This window comes from Ranitomeya variabilis, chromosome 8 (genome assembly GCF_051348905.1).
Source record: "Ranitomeya variabilis isolate aRanVar5 chromosome 8, aRanVar5.hap1, whole genome shotgun sequence".
Taxonomy (NCBI): Eukaryota; Metazoa; Chordata; class Amphibia; order Anura; family Dendrobatidae; genus Ranitomeya; species Ranitomeya variabilis.
This window is the reverse complement of record NC_135239.1, coordinates 63,631,212-63,648,865: the sequence shown is the minus strand read 5'-3', so window position 1 is coordinate 63,648,865 and position 17,654 is coordinate 63,631,212. Positions and strand designations below refer to the sequence as shown.

Sequence of the window (17,654 nt, the reverse complement as noted above, 5' to 3'; positions counted from 1 at the left end):
GAGATTTATAGTTCCACTAATACTTCAGCTCTGCTACTCACCAGTACTGCCAGTCAAAAAGGAGAGCCCACCCTGCCAGAAACCAGGAAATACCTAAACTGTAAGGATATTGCATAGCATAGAACTGCTCAATGGACAACGTGAAAATAACCCTTTAAATACACTGTAAATCTATATTTAACTTCTACCATTTAGCAGAAACAGGTGTCTCTGTACTAATATCAAGGCATATTTTTGTCAAAACAAGTAGCATTGTTATTAACACAATTTGGGGGTATATGGATTTTAGCAAGGGCCGTGTAAGCAATCTGTGGTGGGGCCCACTGCTTTTAGGGGGGTCCACTCTACAATTTACCAGATCTGCAGCTGAAGAGTGTTAGAAACTGAGTCTCCTAATAATGATGGTGCAGGTTTTGTTATAGAGCCATGTCGTGAGTCTAACTGCTGTAATTGAAGCTAAGTTAGATGTTCATGACAATAGCAGCATTTAATGGGAACCTGTCACATGAAAATTGCTATTAACCTGTAGACATAGGGTAATCTGCAGGTTAATAGTGTTCTGAAACTGCCCAGCACCTATACTTAGAGGCAAGTTGCAGAAAATAAATGAACTTTATTATTGTGCATTGCCCCAATTTTATACTCTTGTATCAGCAAGTCAAGCATATGTAAATGCAAAATAAATATTCATCCCTTCCCCCACCCATAATCCCAACCACCCCTCTGCGCTGGCGTCAGTGATTCAGTCAGACTGCCGTATTACTTGCCTGAGGATCACATCACAATCCTTGGACTGGTCATCTGCTCTCCTGCGCTGAGCGTGAAAGGATGTATTTCTATACAGCTGTCACAATACGACTAGGAAGTCGTACATAAGGTAGTGAAAATAAGATAAATAGTTAAAAGTTAGGGACTAGCGTATAGTGGGAGATGAAAGCCTCAGTAAAAATGGACTGCTTCCTGATAGGAGAAGCATAGGGAAGTTCATTAACCAAGGCCTAGTTGCAGTGGGTGAGACTCAGACATTCAGAGCAGTGGGAGGCCTTACTGAGATCCCTTGTGGACATTCCTGCAACGTCTGGCGCTCAAGGACAGGTACTACAAAGAGTGCCTTATCCTCTGGTGTACAGAGGAAGTTGGATGTGGAACCGCATTAAAGGAAGGTAAGGGATCCCGGGTGTACTGTGTAACTGAATAGGAAATCCCTGGGCATGACAGAGTCAGTACATGTGGGGACAGTCCTGGAGGACGGAACCGTAATGCTGAAAATTTACTGTATTAAGGAAACAAGGAATAAGGAGTGTTATGCCAGAAACCGTGTGTTACAATCAGATGAACTTGAACTGTCAAGTAAACTTTTGAGTGTTGAAAAAAACTACGTGTGCCCTGAGTTATATGCGGTGGCTCTGAAAGTTGGAGGCCTTTAGATGGCGGAGGCCTGCGGCCTACAAGTGAGTGTGCTACACCACAGACCTGACAGCACATTGGGACTGGGACACAATTTTCCTGTAAAGTGTCGGTGCATTATCGAGCAGCATCTTGTTTGTGGCTACCGCTCTCCATCACTATGCAACAAAAAAAGGAAAACACCGCAATAAAAGCTACATATTCTCAAAGGGCTGCCCAAGGCCTATTTCAGGATACTATTAGTATGGTAAGCAAAAATGACCTGACATATTCCCTTTAACATGCTGAAAATGGGGTAAGGTGTCCCTACCACGCATATTGGCCACACAACAAAGCGGGCCAGGTTGTTTTATCATACTAAACCTTATTTTTCCAAAGAAGACTACATTTAAAGGTATTCCACCTCAACCATTTAGGTAACCCTGGTAAAAGCGACTCAAAATGTGCAATGGGGTTCCTTTGGTGGATCTAGCACTTGAATTTTAAACTTAAGAAGCACTTTATTCTCACTAGTAATGCTGACATGCACTGTTATATAGATTAATTTTTAGCTCTATTTCTGGTTATACATACTATAGGGACTCTTACTGGTGTGACCCTATGGGCAGGTACAGATGGCCGTAAATTCTCTCATCTGAGAGAATTGGATCAATTTTGCAAATCACACTCTGTTCAAACTGTGATCAGAGTTTGATCAGAGCGTGAGCTTAGTGTGATCCAATTCTCTCTGATGTGGAAAAAATGCAAAAATGTATCCTTCTCCATTCTATCGGTCCTTGGAAATTGGACTGCATTCAGATGTCATCCAAGTGCGGTCTGATGGTTTCCTAGGACTTATTGACTTGCCTGGCCAACTGCGATCTGAATATCAGTTCAAACTCAGACATTCAATGATTATTTTCCTCGGACCAGCTTAGTCTGAAGAAAAAAATCTGACACGTGCATGGCCCCACAGAATTACATTGGTCTGCTTCAGAGCCTTGGGTTGTCTGATGAATTTAAAGTAACATTTTTTACATTCCCATTTGGACTACTTTTCTGAAAACTTTGGTGTTGTTAGAGAGGAGCAAGGAGAAAGATTTCATCAAGACATCAAGGATTTGGAAACGACGATACCAAGATAGATGGAACGTGAACCTGATATAGGACTACTGTTGGAAGCTTCACAAAGAAGATCTGTAGGCCTGGAGAAAAAGAATCAAGAGAAGCTTTAAAGAGAAAAGGAAAAGGCACAATAATTAATTTCCAATAAAGTTACCGTACTTAATGAATATTCAGTAAGAAGTTTTTATATAATATTTTGTACATTTTTGGCTTCAATAAAGATTTTTCTTCTTCATCTTCCTTATGCATAATTTTGAGCTTTTTTGTGTAAAATCCATGGAGGTTAAACACAGAAGTGTTTTTTTAATCATGGCAAAAGAATCAGTCACTAAATTTGAAATTTTTTTTACAAACCCAAATTTTGCATACCTGTGATTATTTGTATGGTGCTTATTGGTCTTCCATTTCTTGAATCTTCCTTTACTGACCATTTTTCGCATTTGTAATTTTAATTGTCATCTAATAAATGGATTTTTAAAATATATATCTTTAGTGGACCTAAAATTCTTCACGAAGATCCTTTGTAGGTTGTTTTCAGGGCTGTATTTGCCACTAGGCACTTGAGGGCATGTGCCTAGGGCGCCAGGATGTGGGGGTGGCACCTGAGCAGGTGTTTTTTGTTTTTTTTTAGTCTGGGGCCATAGCGCACCGGTATCCCCGCCTGCTAAGGAAACTGGCACCTGGCCAGGTGAGTATGTCATTTTTTTTTATCGTAGCAGCAGCAGCATATGGGGCATATTATTCTATGGAGCATCTTATGGGGCCATGAACCTTTATGGAGCAGCATATGGGGCCATATTATTCTATAGAGCATCTTATGGGGCCATCAACTTTTATGGAGCATTATATGGTCATATTATTCTATGGAGCATCTTATGGGGCCATCATTAACCCCTTTCTGCCAGCTGATGGAATAGTACGTCAGCTGGCAGATCCCCTGCTTTGAGGTGGGCTCCGGCAGTGAGCCCACCTCAAAGCCACGACATGTCAGCTGTTTTGTACAGCTGATATATGCGAGCAATGAGCGCGAGAGGAATCGCGATCCGCCCGCGCCCATTAACTAGTTAAATGCCACCGTCAAGCGCTGACAGCGGCATTTAACTAGTGCTCCCAGCCGTGCGCCCGTAAGTGCTCGCACCGCTGACCCCCGTCACATGATCGGGGGTCAGCGGTGCATTGCCATAACAACCAGAGGTCTCCTTGAGACCTCTATGGTTGTTGATGGCCGATTGCTTTGAGCACCACCCTGTGGTCGGCGCTCAAAGTACACCTGCCTTTCTGCTACATAGAGGTGATCTGTACTAGCAGAGCCAATCGAGTTGTGCATGCTTCTAGCCTCCTATGGAGGCTATTGAAGCATGCCAAAATTTAAAAAAAAAAAGTGTTTAAAAATATAAAAAAATAAAAAAAATATATAAAAGTTCAAATCACCCCCCTTTCGCCCCGATCAAAATAAAACAATTTAAAAAAATATCAAACATACACATATTTGGTATCGCCGCTTTCAGAATCGCCAGATCTATCAATAAAAACAAAGGATTAACCTGACCGCTAAATGGCGTAGCGAGAAAAAAAATCAAAACGCCAAAATTACGTTATTTTCGTCTCTGCGACATTGCATTAAAATGCAATAACGGGCGATCAAAAGAACGTATCTACACCAAAATGGTATCATTAAAAACGCCAGCTTGGCATGCAAGAAATAAGCCCTCACCCAACCCCAGATCACGAAAATTGGAGATGCTACGGGTATCGGAAAATCGCGCAATTTTTTTTTCTTTTTTTAACAAATTTTGGAATTTTTTTTCACCACTTAGATAAAAAATAACCTAGACATGTTAGGTGTCTATGAACTCGTATTGACCTGGAGAATCATAATGGCAAGTTAGTTTTAGCATTTAGTGAACTTAGCAAAAAAGCCAAACAAAAACAAGTGTGAGATTGCACTTTTTTTGCAATTTCATCACACTTGGAATTTTTTTCCCGTTTTCTGTTACACAGCATGGTAAAACCAATGGTATCGATAAAAAGTACATCTCGTCCCGCAAAAAATAAGCCCTCACATGGCCATATTGACGGAAAAATAAAAAAGTTATGGCTCTGGGAAGGAGGGGAGCGAAAAACAAAAACAGCTCCGGGGGTGAAGGGGTTAACCTTTTATGCAGCATTATATGGGGCATATTTTAATATGGAGCATCTTATGTTGCCATTATTAAACTTTGTGCAGCATTATATGGGGCACATGTTTTGTATGGAGCATCTTATGGGGCCCATCATGAACTGTATGGAGCATTATATGGGGCTCCTGATTCAATATGGATATTCAAAACCATTTAGCCTACTTATGTCTCAGTTAATTTTACTTTTATTTGTATCTATTTTTATTTTTGAAATTTACCAGTAGCTGCTGCATTTCCCACCCTAGGCTTATACTCGAGTCAATAAGTTTTCCCAGTTTTTTGTGCAAAATTAGGGGTCTCGGCTTATACTCGGGTCGGCTTATACTAGAGTATATAAGGTAATTCTCATGTTTTTATTTATGTTAGGAGCATTAAAGGGGATGTCCAGGTTTGTGATGAGGCTGCAGTCATTTTTTGTGACTGCAGACTTCTGAGTTCTCACGGTGCACACTGCACGCTGTCAGGATTCTCACTTGCTGGCGATTTACATACATGCAGTAATGCGCTGACTAGACATGTGTGGCCTCACTCAATGAAAATGAACTGACCGAGGCTGGGCACGTCTAGTCGGAATGTGGTCAGAAGTATACAAATCACATGCTTGTGCTGACATGACTGTCCACTGGCAAGGGAGAATCCTAAAAGTGTGCAGTGCATTAGTTGTGAGAATTCAGAAGCTGCGATGTCAGGATTCAGCTCTGCAGGTTCCAGGAGTCGTCACATGGACACTTCACTCACATGCGATTTTCATACTTGTGGTCCTGTGACAACAAGCACTCTTCTACTTCTCTCAGTTTTTCACTGAACATTGAGAGCATTAGGGAGATGAGCTTGTGGGTACATGACTAAGTGTGCAAATTGCGTATGTCCTTGAGGAGGCGCCAAGCTGAATTCTTGCCCCGGGTGCCAGAAAACCTAGATACATCTTTGCTGGTATGCTACTGCGAGCGGTGATTACTGGGATCGGTGGAGGGATGTCTGTGCACAATGCAGCACAGGCAGTGAGGCAGGGACTGAGGGTGTGCACAGAGAGAATGGAGACCCAGAGACTGCCTATCCCAGTCTTCACCGTAGCCTGGAGCCCTCATTATCATAGGAATATTTCAGTTAATAAATAAATTGTTTTTCTAAAGCTTTATAGTGCAGTTTTAGGTCAGAGAGGGATGTTAGGGATGAGCTGGCAAGGGGCAGGGACCGGTAGTGATGGCTACTTGCGGACATGTGCGGCACTTGCGGGTTTGCACTTGCGGTGAGACAAAAAAAAAACACAGCTAGCAGTGTTTTTTCCGTTGCTGCAAGTACCACATTTGCCGGATTGTGGCAAAACTGCAAGTGCCGCACATGTCCGCAAGTCCCATAGGGAATGAATGAGGCCGAACACAGTGTTGCCGTATGTAGTGAAATATGTATAGGTATATATGTGTGACTTCAGTAATTTAACATCTGTCCTGAGCCTGCAGGCCTCACAGGGGTCACAGCATGTTAACCTGAGAAGGCAGTCTCCTGTCTCCAATCTTGCCAGGGGGTCTTGCTAAGAAACAGGGACGGGAAGCGTTTCACACCTTCTGGCTCTTTTTAAGAGAGATGCCAATTACAGCCTGACACTATCCATCTATGAGAAGCTTTACACAAAGAGTTTCAGAGAAAATAATATATTCATTGGTGGAGTGGCCATAGACCAGTCACAAACCAGCAATTATAATATTAACCTGAGAGGCTGGTCTAGAAACTCGACCTCCAGGTTGACTATAAATTAGGCCTACACACAAAGAAAGATGTACACATGTGGGGGCAGCCTGGAAGCTGATGTGATCCATTTCATGTTTATCCCTCCCCAGGGACAGAGAATCAGAATGCAAAGTTCGATATTTCTGTAAGTTATCCCTTTATTTTATCACTGTTTTTGCATATTTGTATGTCACTTTATATTCTCATATTTTTATACCTTTTATGTAAGCACTGTACCTTTTCTATTAAAGCTTAAAACTAGAATAAGTCTGAACCTTGTATGCTCTAAAGAATCCATAGCCTTAAAGTGTGTGATCCTTATGATTGGCAGACAGTAGTATTAATATTTCCGGGACTCATAGCCTGTGTGTTCGGTGAGTGGTGGCAGCGTGTATGAGCGGGGTGTGTGGCCTGTGTTGGTGTGTGATTTATGTTCCCATTACAGCATAGGACAGAGGTTGAATGTTGGACTGAGTGAGAGGAGATAGATTAATCTTTGCAGGCGCAACCCCAAGTCACGTGCTGAGAAGCAGGTACGTGATACCGTAAGTGATCCGTTACGCTGGAGATGCGGAAAAACTGCTGGATCTGCTGCAAAAGGCTACTTTTACATTAGCGATTTTTGCCAAAGTCACTGCCGATAGTGTCATACTCACCAATGGGGGAGGCAGCACTAAAAGTGCCTAGGGCAGCAGAAACTCTAAATAAGGCCCTGGTGTTTCTGTATGTAGGAGTACTTCACCATTTGCAGTTATGGAATTTGTATTTAGGAGGACTTTTTTTTTCCTATTTAGCGTTATGTTCCCAGTCTTGCTATGTATGCCTAGTGACTATTTTGATGGTCATTTATTGCTTAGACAGGAATATCTATCTCCATGCACAATGCAGCATTTGCCGGGAGTTCTGAAATAGCCAAATGGGCTGCACTACACTATTTCCATAACTCCCATTCAAGAGAATCCTTGTTACTGAAGTACTGAGTTGCACCCTTTCTATAACGCCTCATTCAGACATCAGATTTTTCATGAATGAAAAAACAGACAGTTTCATTATGATTTCCATCAGACCTTCATCAAATTTTCCCAGGAATGTCATATGATATTTATTAGTTTTGCTCAGATGAGAAAAAAAAAAGTTTCTCCGCCTTCTCCTATCTGAGGGTATGTGCACACGTTGCGGATTTGCCTGCGGATGCGCAGCGGATTGGACGCTGCGGATTCACAGCAGTTTTCCATCAGGTTTACAGTACCATTTAAACCTATGGAAAACAAAATCTGCAGTGCACATGCTGCAGAAAATACAGCGCGGAAACGCTGCGTTGTATTTTCTGCAGCATGTCAATTCTTTGTGCTGACTCAGTGTTTTACATCTGCTCCTTTATAGGAATCCACAGGTGGTAAAACGCAGGTGAAATCAGCACAAAAAACGCTAATCCATGGGTAATCTGCAGGTAAAACGCAGCGCGTTTTACCTGCAAATTTTTTAAAAATTGGCCGGAAAATCTGCACAGAAATCCGCAACGTGTGCACATAGCCTAACAGTCCTTGAAAAAAAAGATATTTTTTCACAGATTCATAGACTTAATGAATTGCCAAGTTTGATCCAACACTCAATGATCAATAATGGACATGCCTCTGCGATTTTTCACGGACCATATAGTCCGCCAGATTAACTGACATGTGAACAGCTGCATGGACTATCTCATTGATACGAAAAACACGATAGCACTCAGAAATTATAACTTGACATCTGAATGAGCCCTAACTCAGATGTCCTGTTTTAGAAGTATTTTATGATATCTTAAGATACCTGCAATTTTGTAAAATAGAACCATATGATAGGTTCTTTAACAGTTCATATGTGCGTTATGTTGGAAATGCTAAATTTATGGTGTCAATTCTCGAACATTGTTAAAGTGAAGAATAAAACAAGGACACTTTATGCAATATTGTTATAAAGTTATATGTTTAAATCAGCCTATAATGTTGAATGACCTCATATGTCAGCGTTATAAAAAGATCTAACTGCCTGCCAGTGATCTGCACCAGTGGTAGGCATAAGAGCCATAAGCAGGACCCATCCTCCACACAAACGGTGAGCAGCGGGCAGAAGATCCACCAAGACAATGCAGATCACATTCAGTTTTATTATATTTCTTCACTTATTTTCAATGTTGGAGAGTTCATTTATCCAGCTGAACAATGGCAGCTACGAAGATATAGTCTTTGCAATTAACCCTGGACTACAGGAAAATGACCTGCTAATTGAAAAAATTAAGGTAGGACTAATATTTTAAATAATACAGAAAAATCCCTTATTTTCAGCTAATGGAGGGCAACAGTGATTACAGAATACTCCTTAATTAGGTCAGTATAGCCTATCTACAGCAGGAACCTACTTTATGGAAGGAATGATTCTTTTCCACCAGAAATCCAGAGGACCTTCTACTGCGCTAAGCTTTGATTTTTGAATTACTCACTTGTGATTCTTTCTTAGGCCGGCGTCACACTAGGCGTATGAAAATACAGTCTGTTTTTTACGACCGTAATACGCAGTAATTGTCCCAAAACACTGTTCCGTATTCAATGCGAGGATGTGATTTTTACGCACAAATTTATCTGTGTGTCATCCGTATGGCTTCCATACGGCGATTTTTTCTCGCAGGCTTGCAAAATGGACATATCATGGATCCATCGGCTCAAATATTCTAAAAAATATATATACAGTCTCCATATATATATATATATATATATATATATATATATATATATATATATACACTCACCGGCCACTTTATTAGGTACACCATGCTAGTAACGGGTTGGACCCCCTTTTGTCTTCAGAACTGCCTCAATTCTTCGTGGCATAGATTCAACAAGGTGCTGGAAGCATTCCTCAGAGACTTTGGTCCATATTGACATGATGGCATCACACAGTTGCCGCAGATTTGTCGGCTGCACATCCCAAAGATGCTCCATACAAGGCAGGATGGATCCATGCTTTCATGTTGTTTACGCCAAATTCTGACCCTACCATCCGAATGTCGCAGCAGAAATCGAGACTCATCAGACCAAGCAACGTTTTTCCAATCTTCTACTGTCCAATTTCGATGAGCTTGTACAAATTGTAGCCTCAGTTTCCTGTTCTTAGCTGAAAGGAGTGGTACCCGGTGTGGTCTTCTGCTGCTGTAGCCCATCTGCCTCAAAGTTCGACGCACTGTGCATTCAGAGATGCTCTTAGGCCTACCTTGGTTGTAACGGGTGGCGATTTGAGTCACTGTTGCCTTTCTATCAGCTCGAACCAGTCTGCCCATTCTCCTCTGACCTCTGGCATCAACAAGGCATTTCCGCCCACAGAACTGCCGCTCACTGGATTTTTTTTCTTTTTCGGACCATTCTCTGTAAACCCTAGAGATGGTTGTGCGTGAAAATCCCAGTAGATCAGCAGTTTCTGAAATACTCAGACCAGCCCTTCTGGCACCAACAATCATGCCACGTTCAAAGGCACTCAAATCACCTTTCTTCCCCATACTGATGCTCGGTTTGAACTGCAGGAGATTGTCTTGACCATGTCTACATGCCTAAATGCACTGAGTTGCCGCCATGTGATTGGCTGATTAGAAACTAGTTGTTAACAAGAAGTTGGACAGGTGTACCTAATAAAGTGGCCAGTGAGTGTATATATACATATATCATCAGTGAGACACATATATATATATATATTTATATTTAATTCAGTGCTAGATAGCAGAAAAGCCGGTAATTCAATTGCCAGCTTTTGCTATCTCCTTCACAAACCCGACAGGATATGAGACATGGTTTACATACAGTAAACCATCTCATATCCCTTCTTGTATTACATATTCCTCTTTACTAATGTAACAAGTGTCTCTGTGTAAAATTTGGGTGCTCTAGCTGTTAAATTAAAGGGTTAAATCCCGGAAAAAATTGGCATGGGCTCCCGTGCAATTTTCTCCACCAGAGTAGGAAAGCCAGTGACTGAGGGCAGATATTAATAGCCTAGGGAGGGACCATGGTCATAAGACCCCCGTGGCTACAAACATCTGCCCCCAGCCACCCCAGAAAAGGCACATCTGGAAGATGCACCTATTCTGGCACTTGGCCTCTCTCTTCCCACTCCCCTGTAGTGGTGGGATATGGGGTAATGAAGGGTTAATGTCACCTTTCTATTGTAAGGTGACATTAAGCCAGATTAATAATGGAGAGGGGTCAATCATGACACCTATCCATGATTAATCCAATGTACTGTAGTTACCTCCAGTCACGGTGATGCGCCCTTTGCTGGATGAACTCATATGAACTTGGGAAATATTCTGCAAAGTTCCCAGGCTCGAGTTCATGTGAGTTCATCCAGCAGAGGGCGCATCGGGAGGAGAAAATTGCGCGGGAGCCCACGCCAATTTTTTTCGGGATTTAACCCTTTAATTTAATAGCTAGAGACCCCAAATTTTACACAGAGACACTTGTTACATTAGTAAAGAGGAATATGTAATAAAAGAAGGGATATGAAATGGTTTACTGTATGTAATCCATGTCTTATATCCTGTCGGGTTTGTGAAGGAGATAGGAAAAGCCAGCAATTGAATTACCGGCTTTTCTGCTATCTAGCACTGAATTAAATATAAATATATATATGTGCCTCACTGACATATATATATATATATATATATATATATATATATATATATATATATATATATATATATATATATATATCTATATATATATATACACCTATTCTATGTGTACACATTTGTTCTACCTATTCTATTGCAACCTGTCAGTGTGATTTTACTGTACACCGCACTGAATTGCCGGCTTTTCTATAGAACACCGCTGCGTATTTCTCGCAAGTCACATGCATGGTCCGTGTGTAATCTGTAATTTTCTCGCCCCCATAGACTTTCATTGGCGGATTTTTTGAGCAATACGCTGACAAACGCAGCATGCTGCGATTTTCTACGCCCGTAACATACTGTATATTACGGATGCGTAATATACAGCAGACAGGAGCTGCCCCATAGAGAATCATTGGGCTGTGTGCAATGCGTATTTTCTGGACGTATTTTCTCGCTAGTGTGACGCCGGCCATATTGGTTGATTGACATCAGAATAATTTTCTCTGTTGGACCAAGGATCTTCAGTCCCACATACCTCTTTGGTACCAACTTACATAGTAGTTGTACTATACTGTAAATACATTCTTATTTTTTAAGTCCTGGGGTCTATCCCAGTACATGTCAATTGGTGATGAATTTATACTTCAGTTAGGCTGGTCTAACACATCCCTTTATTATTTTCCCGTCTTTCAAAAGCAACCAATATTTTTTCAATATGCTGGACCCATTTTTGGCCCATTTGTCAGCTTTTTTCATGTGTTAAGTTGTTTTTAGTTTTTCTACCCATTTAACAGTAAAGGATGGAGAGCACATCCCTGTGCTATTTGTTTTTTCTCTGAGCCATTGACTTGCATTGGTGACCTTGATCTGCAACATGGATCATAGTAGGACGTGTCTCCTTTACTTGTTCTTTTTCCCTTTTCAAAGGACACGTGAAAAGGCAAACTCATTGTAATAGGTCTGTGATCTATCCATAAAAGTAACAGATATCGCACCGAAAAAAACCAAAAACTAATGCCAATGCAACCGCCACGTTTTTCAAGGCGAAAACTCTTCAGGTAAATTCCAGCGGTTCTGAATAGTCTTGGAAAAGCTGTTTTGATGTTGGTTTTCTGATGGCTCAACTTCCAACGCCTTTGCTCTATTTTTTAAAGTTTTTAGTGCAGACAGCTTCAAGACAAAGTCACCCAAAGAATTAACATGTTACTTCTTTTATAGGAGTTGTCAGTGTTACTGCAGACTTATTAATTCCCTCAGCGCATGTACTGTGCTCTGTGGGGATTCGCCAATTTCCGACCCAAGACTGGAGGATATGCATGAGTTATACATAATCCCGGCCCGTGAGCGTGGCCTTGCTCCATTCACTTTTATTGAGCGAGGCCTCTCCCCCTGGCCGGGAGTATGTATAACTCATACATATCCTCCGGTTCCAGGTCTGAAACTGACGAATCCCCGCAGTGAGTGCTTTGGGGGGATTCACAAGTCATAAGGGGATTTGGACCGGACAACCCCTTTGACTTCTGCAAAATGGAATATGTGCACAACTGCACCGTTTTGACATTGCTGTAGACTACGTTTTGTGGCAGTTTTGTACATTTTTCCTACTTGGAATCCACCTGAAAAATAATTTGTTTTATAATTGGACAGGTACGTTCCTCACATGCCTGAAATAGCTTTAGCATCATATAACTTCTTTTTTGTCTCCAATCTAATTTTCTAGGACAGATTTCTTATTTCCTCATTGCTGGATAGATGAATGAATGGTCAGATTTTGTGAGAGGTGAAGGTACAGTATTTCAGTTGTGATTGATTTGCTAACTTCAACTATAGAGCATTGTATCTCATTTCTATGCTAGCAAATGGTGAAAGAAGCATCGGCTTACCTATTCCAAGCTACAGAGAACCGACTTTCCATAAAAAACGTGAAGATTCTAATTCCATTAACTTGGACGTTAAAAACCAGCTATGAATCAAGTACAAAAGAAAGTTATGAAAAGGTGAGAAGGTTTTCCATACCCTGAATATATCAATACGTAAGTTTTAAACATTTCTTTCAACATATAGAAGGTATTACTGTGGCCACAACATTGACCCTTTAACAACCATGAAATGTTTTGTTTTTTTTGTTTTTGCTCTTCACTCCTCTTTTTCCAATGTTTCCATTACATTTATATTTTTCCATCGACATGGCCATGTTAGGGCTTGTTTATTGCGAGACAAGCTGCAATTTCTATTCACACCGAGCATATTACCATACAATGCATTGAAAAATGGTAACAAAAATTCCTCGTGAGCTGAATGGCGAAAAAAAAGCAATTCTGCTATTGTCCCTACAGCATTCATTGCATGGTAAAAATTCTTTGAAGACCTGATTGTCTAGGTTAGTGTAACTATGAAAATACCAAGCTGACATAGACTTTTTTTCTTCTATTTATGTCTATGTTCCCATGATGAGCTTTTGGTGACTTTTTATGCTACAGAATTTCTGCAGTATTTCTGAACCTATTACATAAATTAGATTACTTGTGTTTTTTCTTAGTGTTTTTGTGTGTTTTCTTTACATGCAGTTTTTGATGCTGTGTTTTTGTCTCTTGTTGGTATGTCATGCTTTAAATAAAGCTGATTTGGTTTTGATACTTCCTGGTACTTGGCTTTGGCAAAACTTTACTGACATACTTAGATGTGGATTACATGTGTGTTTTTGATGCCTTATCGCAGCGTAATTGCACTAAAAACCTATTTGCGTTTACTTGCATTTTTTCCGCATCTAATGCAAGTCTATGTGAAATATTTGAACAGAAAACTCAGCGTATCTGCAAAATAAATTAACATGTTGTGGATTTGAAACAAGCATTGAAGGTCAGTTTATGCTGAGTAAAAAAAGCTCAATGTGCATAAGATTTCTATAAATCCTATCCACTTTGCTGGAACTGTAAGCAAAAATACTCATCATCAAAAACCCATGAAAAGCTCATCGTGGGAAGGTAGCCTTACAGTTTCCATATTTTTTTAATATTTTGATAGAGTGGATTTTTATGGATGTACCGATACCAAATATGCTTATTTTTTCTTTTCTTAATATTTAATGGGGAAAAATGGGGTTGATTTACGATACGATACGATACACTTTATTGATCCCGTGGGAAATTATGGTATCACAGCAGCACAACTTAAATCATAAAAATCATAAAAATCATAAATGAATTACTTAATTGACATGACAGTGGAGTTGACAGAAGAACATTATACATTAGAATAGGACATACACAACGGGTGAACTGAAATGTAGAGAAATAAAGTAGACATTCACCTTGATGATTTAACCCTAATATTATTGTTGTACATTCCCATAGCAGTTGGCACAAACAATTTCCTATATTTTTCCTTCAAAAATTCAAAAAATTCAAAAATTTGAATTTTTGATCACTAAATTGTCTCCTCGAAAACTCAATCTATATCTTAGCTTTAGAGGAACATCAAGATTGCAGAGATGGGGTCTTCAGCAGGACCCCGTCTGTCATAGTAGCCTATCAATTTTATTTCTTAACTATGGGCCTAAAAGCTAACTGGCAAATAGTTGCTAACTTCCTGCTTGTTCTACATAGTATTGGCTCACAGCGGTCATGGACTGCTCCTGCCAGTGATTCAGCTGCTTCACATAAACAGAGCAGCTCTTCTTCTTCTGAGCTGCTCTGTCAATGGGGCGTCACTGCTGACCTCATGCTTTGACAGCCGGCTCCCCACAGTTATGCAACAGAGAGCTGGCTGTCAGTCAACATGATGTCGGCAGTCACGCCCCATCAACATGGCAGAGCAGAGGAGTAGCAGCTTCTCTGTCAGTGTTACATCTGTGGAAGAATCACCAGCAGTAGCGGTCTGTGACCGCTCTGTGCCATCAGCAATGTGTGCTGGACACAACAGGCAGGAAGTTAGCAACTACCTGCCTGTTGGTTCTTTGACTCATGGTAAAAAAATTCAATAGTTCAGGATAACCCCTTTACTTTACATCAGAAAGCGGGAAGAAACTAAACCACCGCAGCAAAATAACATGTAAATACATTTGAGTTTTTGCATTAATTTTATCACAATGGTGCAGCCCCTTAATACTGGTATAAGGGCTTCATTGTTAAAAATAAAGCACAGAAAAACAGGACAAAATTCCAAATGAGTTGTCATTATAGTTTTGTTTTGGGTGTCTTTTTACCATGTTCATTGTACAGAAAAAATGACTGACAATATGAGTTTTGTAAGTGAATGCAATTATGTTGACACCGCACTTACAGTACATCGTATTTGCATTATTTTAGTGGTTTAAAAAGATTCGGAACTTCTGAATTTTGGAAATTTAAAAAAGAATAAAATTGTTTTGTTTTCCTTTTTTTGGGAGGGGCGGAGCTGACGTTTTTATTGGTACATGCAAAGTTTTGATTGTTTTGTATTGCATTTTTGCAAGTGATCACAAAACAGCAATTCTGACATTGTGATTTTTCTCTTTATTGTGTTTACCTTATGGGTTAAATAATTTTACATTTTGATAGATCAAACTTTTGTGGGCATGACAATAGCAAATGTGCTTAGTGTTTACTTTATTTTTCAATTGAGAAAACAAAGGGCTGATCTTTTATTATTTAAAAAAAACCTTTTTGGGGAGAACTTTACCTTCAAATCAAACCTCCGGTTGCGTACATCAGATAAGAAAAAAATGTAACATGTCCAGGTTTATTATAGAACAGTGACCTACATAATCATTGCTTCCAGGGGAGTATATTGCTAACATACAGGGCTGCATGGAGCACAAATAATCAAAAACATTGGTCCCTCTGGCGCCTCCAATATCCTTGCAATGCCAGATTATTTTATTGCCCCTTCCTAAAGTGCAGCAGTAGAGAACACTAAAACCATTGAAAGCGTCATAATGAGCAGCCCTGAGCTAAAACCACTGAAAGGACAGTGGTAAAAAGAAGAAAATAACTAATTTAATCCAAGAACGTACCTCATCTCAATTTACAATCAGAAATGGAAAAAGTGTACAGACATTTAACCCCTTGTGGGAGCACGTCTATGAAAATATAATTTTATTTCTAGAGCTAGAACACTTTAATTTTTCCATCATTGTAGCCAGTGGCATCACTTGAAGCTTATTGACTCCAATGCTAAATTTTCAATGGGACCCCCAATCCCCCAATCATTGCAGGTCTTTAATAATATTGGTCTTTTCATATAGGACAAAGGGACTTTTTGGGCCCCTTAGGTTCCAGGGTCCGGGCGCGTTTGCAACCCCTGCAACTATTTTAGTTACACCTTTGACTGTACCTTGTGTTTCCTGTACAAATTGTATTTTTTAATTGCGCTATTTTAGTGTACATATAATATATTAATAAGCTTTTTTTATATGTCATTATCTTGGGAGATGTAAAAAAAAATAACAGCAATTCTTTTATTTACAGTATTTATTTTTTGAGGGTTTACGGCAGTCACCACAAGGTATAAATGAAAAAGTCAGTATATTCTGCAGATCAATACAAATGAGGCGATTTCAAATACATATAGGTTTTTATGTTTTATTCTTTTTGCGCAATAAAATACTTTATTACACTTTATATATTCTATGGATGGAGCTGTGTGATGATGAGATGACTTTTTATGCATCATATTGGGGTACACAGGACTTTTTAATTGCCTTCTATTGCATTTTTGTTGCCAAATGGGATGAGCAAAAAACAGCAATTCTTGTTTTTTGTTTTTTTTTTATAAAACCCTGTGGATGCCACTATTGGTATTGTCAGTGGCATATAAGGGGTTAAGCTGCCAGTATCACAGCTAGGTTTAATCCTATCAGTTGCACAAGAGCACGGTTATGCATTATAGTCACCCATTTGCTGCTCCAGGAACTGGCACCTGACTCCTTACACAATTCAGGAAACATGCTGTGTTGCTACTTTACAGTGAAAAAAAATGCTAGTTTTTTTTGTAACAAATGAACAACCCCTTTTTACCATTTCTCCACTGTGCAAGTTGGTTAACCAGTATGGCTGCTATTAATGCATTTATATGACTTCTTGCCAACCTTTTCTACACCTCTAAGCAACCATGGGGATTTTTTGCAAAAAAAATTGCAACATTTTGTGATTTTACCCTGCTTTTTGCCACTTTCCAGAAGTGATCATGTTTAGCTTTTAGGTTTTGGACACTATTAAGAATTACGACTTTTGAAAAAATAAATGCATCAGTGCAGGTTGTTTTCCAAGGCTGACATCTTTCTGCGAGAGCAGCTAATGGAGCTTGGTCCCATCACTGCTTTTTAACCATGCTTTTTTAGTCACTAACAGCGGAATTTGAGTATCATGATTGCCAGTGCACTTGTGCGTCTGCGCTCATCACCACTCCAATTCAAAGTGATCACATGGTGTTAAAGGGATGTATGAACACCTGCTGAAAGCACGCATGGCTGACATCTTTGGATATGTTCACATTGAGTTTAAGGGTCCAATAACCATGGACCCTCTCTAGGCTATTAATATCTGCCCCCAGTCACTGGCTTTACCACTCTGGCGGAGAGCCCACGCCAATTTTGTCCGCGATTTAACCCTTTAATT

The 17,654-nt window shown here is 40.0% G+C and overlaps 1 protein-coding gene across 2 annotated transcripts in view; it reads left to right on the top strand.

The window, feature by feature from the left end:
• Positions 1-8,481: 8,481 nt before the first annotated feature.
• Positions 8,482-17,654, top strand: part of LOC143788479 (calcium-activated chloride channel regulator 1-like) — a 65,132-nt gene continuing 55,959 nt past the window's right edge. For both annotated transcript variants that reach the window (XM_077278173.1, XM_077278172.1), the window contains exons 1-2: positions 8,482-8,697; positions 12,915-13,055. In XM_077278173.1, the coding sequence (XP_077134288.1) occupies positions 8,545-8,697; positions 12,915-13,055 (294 nt within the window). In that variant the 5' untranslated portion in view covers positions 8,482-8,544. The remainder of the gene's footprint in view (positions 8,698-12,914; positions 13,056-17,654) is intronic.